General features: G+C 48.4%; 1 protein-coding gene and 1 pseudogene across 1 annotated transcript; both read left to right on the top strand.

Annotated features, from left to right (window-relative positions):
- The first annotated feature begins 672 nt into the window (after nt 1-672).
- On the top strand, nt 673-1482 carry LOC123075139 (probably inactive leucine-rich repeat receptor-like protein kinase At5g48380). The gene has a single exon (XM_044497810.1). The coding sequence runs from the start codon at nt 673-675 to the stop codon at nt 1480-1482; it is 810 nt and encodes a 269-aa protein (XP_044353745.1).
- Nucleotides 1483-3956: 2474 nt separating this feature from the next.
- On the top strand, nt 3957-4750 carry LOC123080078 (probably inactive leucine-rich repeat receptor-like protein kinase At5g48380; annotated as a pseudogene).
- The last annotated feature ends 2727 nt before the right edge of the window (nt 4751-7477 follow it).

Raw genomic sequence — 7477 nt, 5'->3', positions numbered from 1 at the left:
AAGCCAGGGGGCCGCCGCCGCCAGCGTCGCCCGGGCCAGGCCCGCAGCGGGCGCCGGCGACGGCGGCAGAGAGGAAGGGGGAGGGAGAGGCGCGCGGGGGAGAGGGCTGGGCGCGGCCGGCCGCCCGCGGGGGCGGCGCAGTCGCGGGAGAGGAGAGGAGGGAAGGGCTTTTTTGTGCTCCCTGAGTTTCTCTTTGACAAGGCCTACAACACTAATTTCATTGGTACGTAAACCTGCTGACCTTGACCTGCCTGCCGGCCGGCCGGCCGCGACTGCATTTCCGTTGCCTTGGTACAATGTGCTGGCGTCTACAAGACTTCAGAAACTAACAGGAAAATTGCTATATGCTCTATTAGAGCGATTCTCTGTTTTAAAGCGTTGGGCCGTTCAATCATTGCAGGCGGTGGCTTCTGCTTTGGCTGCATCAACTGGTGAGTTTTCAGGAGCACCTCATCTTGTCCAAGAACTATTGTACATGAAATCAACAAAGCAAGTAAACATGTCTTATTATTTGCCTTTCTGAAGGCTGCTTTTTGTAGTGTCTCCATGTCTTGGTATTTCAATCCGATTTTATAAGTGCTCTTTCACATGTTTTGGTCAGGTGGCGTCGGAATTTACAAGCCGCAGGTTTGGGCCGAGCATAGCTGCTGTTTGTTTCACTCCATGTTTGCGATGGCTGATGATACCAAGTTCCTCCTTTTGGCTTTACTCTTGAGCTGCTCATCGTTGTGTTTTGGTTCTGAAGCTGATATCCAGTGCCTGAAATCTGTACAACAATCAGTGATTGATCCCAACGGCGTACTCAAATCCTCGTGGTACTTTGAAAATCCCTATCCCAATGATGCTTACATATGCCGCTTTACTGGTGTGGAATGTTGGTACCATGACGAGAACAGGGTTCTCAGTTTACGTCTTGGCAACCTAGGACTTGAAGGCCCATTTCCTCAAGGTCTAGAGAATTGTTCAAGCGTGACCGGCCTGGACCTGTCAAACAACAATTTTTCAGGACCAATCCCTCAGGACATTTCACGGCAGGTGCCGTACCTGACATCTCTGGACCTTTCGTACAATAGTTTTACGGGTTCAATCCCACAGAATATCTCAAATATGACATATCTGAATATCCTCAACCTTCAGCATAACCAATTCAGCGGTCAAATTCCACCGCAATTCAATTTGCTTACTCGGTTAACCGCATTCAATGTTGCGGAGAACTTGTTATCAGGGCCTATTCCTTCTTTGCTACAAAACTTTTCGGCTTCGAACTTTGCTGGTAACCAAGGGCTTTGTGGTTCACCCTTGGATGAGTGCTCCACCCCTCAGAGGAGATGGAGACCGGTACGAATCAGGCTGCACAGGCTCAACGACCAGTCGAGCATCGGAGCGGCCGTCGGATTTGTCGTGGGATTCGTGGTGGCCTTCTACTTCCCGCAATGCTTCGTCTGCTCCGAGAGGTTTCGTGCCAACGTCGTCCGCATATGATTCACTTGTTATTCTCAAACTTTGTCTGGCATAGCTTGCGGAGGCCAAATGAGCACTTCCGACAGTAGTCTTTCCTAGCTTGTTCCCTGCAGTAACGATTATCTTAATTCACATGATATGTATGCCTGGCAACTAGCAACTGCCGGTGCTTGTTAACGCACACTATTTCAACTCTTCTAGAAAGATGTGAGGCATCAACTGACCGTGCTTATTTGTACCCTGTCCACATTTCTAAAGGAACAAAAACAAGGCAGCTCCGGCTAGCCTATGAAACTCTGCACTTCTGCAGTGTTTTTCTCCCCATTTCCAGTTCCTCCTGAAAGGCTTTGCTCATGAAGAGGACACCTTCGCGTGTTCCGGGTGAAATTCTAGGGAGACCCAAGGTTGTGTGCCATCAACAGAGCAGAATGGTTTCTGTGGAAGCTCCCTTCTTTCAGTTTCGTTTTCTGTTATTGTGGAGAGCCTGATGCATGGATGGGGTTCGTGATGGGCTGATGGCCATGATCCATGCATCTACTCCCTCCGTCCGGAAAAGCTTGTCCCACGCTTGTTCTTCAAATGAATGTATCTAGCATTAACTTGGTGCTAGATGCATCCATTTGAGGGACAAGCTTTTTCGGACGGAGGTCGACGGCTTGTCACCCAGGGATGCCAAGGATGTGCAGAATGTCTCGCAAAAAAAAAAAAAACAGGATGTGCAAAATGAACTAGCAGGAGAATGCACCTGCTGCGTGCTGCTTGTGTTGGTCTGTTCATCATTGGGTGGTAACACTGTCGGAAAACAACTCATATGCGTGTCCAAAAGGATGAGCTTGTGTACATTCTGGTGTGTATTGAAAATGTCTCCTTGATTCAAACAAAACTTTTGTGCCTGGCCGCCTGGGCTTGAGGGAACTGATGAGGATTTATGTGATCTTGTTCATGCTTTACTAAGCCCGGTATCAATGGGAAGTGGTAATGTACAGTTTTTTTGGGTCAATTTGGTCCCTCCACTATTGATTAAGCTTTGTCAATTTGGTCTCCAGTTTTCAAAACAAATAAATTTGAACCATAACTTGTGATAGCAGATTTACTCCCAAACTTACAAAGAGTGGTATGGCTGATCATGTGGCAGTGGTTACACACTCGTGACACTTTAATCAATTTAAATGAACAAATAATGGAATTAAAAACAGTTATAGAAAAGTTAGGGTGGAGTAAGGGAAAACATGAAGAAAACGTCATAAATGTCCTAGAAAAGTTACAATAACATCTCAGAACTTGGAATATGAACGAATAAATTAGGAGGTCTACTAGAACTTACAAAATTTAGAATCATTCTCATAAAAGGATAGTAAAAAACTCATAAAAATCATGATCATTCACGCAAATCACCGTATTCATGAATTTCCATGATTGTTCCTCAATATTTCGTGAGTTGTCTCAAATTTCATGTCTTCCTCCAAAATATTTCTATATTTTCGTTTTCTTTATCTTGTAATAAATTCCTTTCGTAGGAATTCCAATTATTTTCTATGTTCTTCTAGCATATCTCTGCTTTCGAGAATCAACGTGTGGTTGGATGATTAAGAGGCTACCCCCAGTCCATCAGGAATAAAATCTCAGATTTGAAAACATGTATGTCCCATTAAGGCCCTGATTGGATTGTCATGTTGCCTTTGAATACATCTGTAAAAAATACAGGTCTCGGCTCATCGTCTAGTTTCCAGCAGAAAATTGCTGAGCGGCCGGTAAGATACAAGTGTAAAATAAACACCCCCGTAATTAGTTACATCGAATCCAAGTGCGGCCTAAGACGGAATATTATTTCAGCAGGAGTCGACGTTTTCCGTCGACAACGGGACACATCCGGTGACTTTTCATCAATCTTGAAGCTCCGTCATTCTGGTCTTGAGTAGGCGCTCCATGAGTGTCCTCCATGTTTCTAAAATGCAGTCCCCCCATTTTTTAGAATGTTTTCTGGACATCACCTTACACCATATGATTGAACTCCTAACATAGTTAACTCCCTAAACCTAAACTTTCTCTAAGCCAACACAGCACTAATTTCCTTGTTACGTTACCTGCCGGCCGGCCGGCCGGCCGACTGAATCTCGGTTGCCTTGGTGCAATGTGCTAGCGTCAACAAGACTTTAGAATTAAACAGGAAAATTATTATGTCCTCTAATGGAGGGATTCTCCGTTTTAAAAGCGTTGCTCCCGTTCAATCTTTGCAGGCGGTGGTCTCTGCTTTGGCTGCATCAACTGGTGAGTTTTGGGAAATACATCATCTTGTCCAAGAACTATTTGTACATGAAATCAACAAAGCAAGTAAACATGTATTTTTATTTGCCTTTCTGAAGGCTGCTTTGTAGTGTCTCCATGTCTTGGTCTGGTTTATTTGAATCCGAGTTTATAAGTGTTCTTACACATGTTTTGGTCAGGTGGCGCTGGCGTTGGAATTGAGAAGTTGCGAGTTTTGGCCCGGCAGAGTGATGGCCGAGGATACCAAGTTCCTCCTTTTGTTTCTCCTCTTGAGCAGCTCATCGTTATGTTTTGGTTCTGAACAAGATATCCAGTGCCTGACGTCTGTGCAACAATCAGTGATTGATCCCAACGGTGTACTAAAATCCTCTTGGAACTTTGATAATGACATTGTTGGTTTCATATGCCGCTTTACTGGTGTGGAATGCTGGCACCCTGACGAGGACAGAGTTCTCTCTCTGCGTCTCGGCAACCTAGGACTTGAAGGCCCATTTCCTCATGGTCTTCAAAATTACACAAGCATGAGTGGCTTGGACCTGTCGAATAACAATTTTTCAGGACCGATTCCCTCCGGCATCGGACAGCAGATACCGTTTGTGACATCTCTGGATCTTTCATACAATAACTTTTCAGGTGAAATCTCAGAGAGTATGGCAAATTTGGCATACCTGAACACGTTCAACCTTCAGCATAACCAACTCAGAGGTCAAATTCCAGAGCGTTTCAGTGTGCTTGGTCGGTTAACCTCGTTCAATGTTGCAGACAATTTGCTCTCAGGGCCTATCCCCACTTTTGCGCAGGACTTCTCGTCTTTATACTTTGCCGGGAACCGGGACCTTTGCGGTGCACCATTAGACGAGTGCCCCGGAGTCGAAGATGGAGGCTGAAACCAATCAGGCTGCGCAGGATCAATGACCAGTCCAGTATCGAAGCGGCTGTCGGGTTCGTCCTAGGGTTCGTGGTGGCCTTCTACTTCCACTTGTTCTGCTCTGAGAGGCTCCTTCCATGTGTCTTCCGCATATGATCCACCTATTCTGAAACTTTTGTCTGTCACCAACTACCATGACCAAATGAGCACTTTGAACTACCCCTCTGTAAAAGAAACATAAGAGCGTTTAGATTCCTATAAAGTACTCCCTCCGTCCGAGGATAGTTGTCCCCATGGCTTTTTTGCATAGTCCTTAGCGTTTCCCCGACCAAACCCGAGGTCCACCTTCTTCCTCGCTCTCTTCCTCGTTCTCTCCCGACCGAACGCCGCCCCATGCCGCTCCTCTCCACCACCACCCCTCCCATCCCACGCCGCCTGCTCCCCCTCCCGCCGCACGCCACCTCCTCTTCGCCCCTCCCGCCCCACGCCGCCGCCGCCTTGCATCCCCCATGCCGGGCTGCCGCCTCCTCGTTCCCCACCATGAAGCTTGGATTTTTTTAGTCGATCTGCTGTCCGACGGCGCGGCGGCCAACTAGGCGTTTATCCCCGAGGGCGGCGAGCCGGAGCTGGTATGCAGGCGCAATGGATGCCGCCTCCAGGGTGGAGGAGCCATGGATGCTCAAGGTATCCTGGGTGCCGCCTACAGGGTGGAGGAGCTCACTAAGGAGTTCGCAGGAGAAAAGGTCTCCTTTTCCCCCCTTCTCCTCCCTTCGTTCTCTTGGAATTTCTTCTTCATCTTCTTGATAGTGCAGTGCAATGCTGATGCGCTCTGAATTTTATCAAATTTGTGTATGTGTGGACTAGTCTTATTCTGTGGCTTGAGGAATAAAACAAGGAAGATTGACAATCTTCAATCTAACACAACATATTTCTGTACTGAACCGACGTTGGAGCAGCAGCACAAGTTCGATTTGCAATGCACTACTCCAAATCCCGGTCAAGTAGTTGCTGTTGATGTAGTCTGAATTTAGAGTGGAATCCTGCAGTTGATGTAGTCCAGTATGTCAGATTTGATTTAGTCGGAATTTAGAGCTGCGTGTAGTGCCAAACTGGATGATGTAGTGCTCTGAATTTAGAGGTTTATGTAGTGCCAAACTGGATGTAGTGCCAAATTTTGCAGTATGTAGACTCTATTTTGAAATTCAGAGATAATGAAAAGATCAAGCTGAGATTAATACCAGATCAAACTGAATAGTGGAGTACTGCTCACTGAAAACAGTGGAGTATTCACTCAATTTTTTTTTATCTCAGTTTAAGTTACTGAATTTACAAGCACTGTTCAGAGTAGATTTTTGGTTGAATTACAGTGCTTTCAATCAATTTGCAACATTTGTCACTGTCAGATCATCAAGCTAGAATTCCATCAAAGTGAGTAATACTTTCACTATCCTAATGCTTTATAAATGCAGAGAAGATGCTCATTTTTTTGTAACCTGTAGATGCCATGCTCAATTTTTTGGTAAAGCTAGAATTCCCTATATTTTGTGTTGCTATTGGAGACTGGAGTAGCATTTTTCAAATGGATGCTTCTTTCCAAATTTGAAATGATTCTGGATGCATCAACCTCCCCAAGTCACAGTCTGCAACAAGTTTACAAATTATCTTCAGCAATTATCTTGCAGGTTCATCAGCACTTGAAAGAGCAGTCACAGTAAATTCAGAGTTTGGGGTACTAGCAAATTAACTGAACCCTGAAACCTGAAATTTACTGAAACCTGAAACCTGAAATTTTAACTGAATTTTACCTTCTTCTTCTTCCTGAGGAACACGAGCTATGGGCTCTGGCGGCAGCACAAGGAGCAGGACCTCGTCGGCGTGCTTCTTGCTGCGCGCCCAGTCCTCGGCGCCGGGGGCGAGGGGCGGGGCGGGGTCGGGCTCCTCGATGCCGCAGGCAGCGCTGGCGCTGGACGTGACGCTGTTCCCCCCGCTCGCCGGCGTAGCCGCTGCTACTGAGGCTGGGCGGACCGGCGTCGCCGTAGCCGTCCTCCTCCTCCTCGAGCCCCTGGAACTCCTCCCTCCTCCGGGACGCGGCCGTGCTGCTCCCGCCTCTGGACGCGGCCGTCACTTACCCCTCGTCCTCGTCCTCCGCGGCGATCTCGTGTCCGGCGGCGGCGAACTCCGCGGGCAGGTCAGCGGCACGGAGGGAGAGCGCGGCCAGGGCCTCGCTGGCGGGGGCCGGATCGGGGGCCAGGGCCTCGCTCCAGTTCTTCCCGATGAACACGGAGCAGCAGGAGCTTGAGCAGCCTCCGGTGTGGCCAGCGCAGGTTGGCCGTCGTCGAGCTCTGGGCCCGACGGCTGGTGCCGGCGGTGGCTGGGGCGACCACGGTGCGGGCGGGTGACGGAGGAAGGAGGAAGAAGCAGTGGGGGCTGATTAGTAGTAACAGTTTAAAAGGTGGAAGGGTTTTTTTTTCGCAAAATTACAAATGAACTAAGGTGCGGCCGTCCGTTTGGGTCGGCCAGACGGACACGGATGCCCGCTTCCGCATTTGGGTCGGCGCGTGTGCCCAACGCTGGCCTAAACCCATTTTAACGGCATAAAAAAAAAGAACGCATGCATATTAAAAAAAAGAGAAACAACATTAATTAAACATTAAAGCCGGCCACGAAGGCCGGCGAGAGTCCACGCGTCCACATTTGCATTAAAAAAAATAATAAAAAAACAGCCTAAACTACGAGGCGGCGCGCTGCCCTAGGCGGCGTCGTCGTCGTCCTCGGGGTCCGTGAGGTCGATGAGTGTCGGCGCCGGCCCGGCCCAGGCGAACGCCGTGTTCCAGAGCGCCGTCATGTCGGGCTGTGCCGGCGCAGGCAGTGCCGGGGCGGGGG

This window comes from Triticum aestivum, chromosome 3D (genome assembly GCF_018294505.1).
Source record: "Triticum aestivum cultivar Chinese Spring chromosome 3D, IWGSC CS RefSeq v2.1, whole genome shotgun sequence".
Classification (NCBI taxonomy): Eukaryota; Viridiplantae; Streptophyta; class Magnoliopsida; order Poales; family Poaceae; genus Triticum; species Triticum aestivum.
This window is presented reverse-complemented; position numbering and strand designations above follow the sequence as displayed.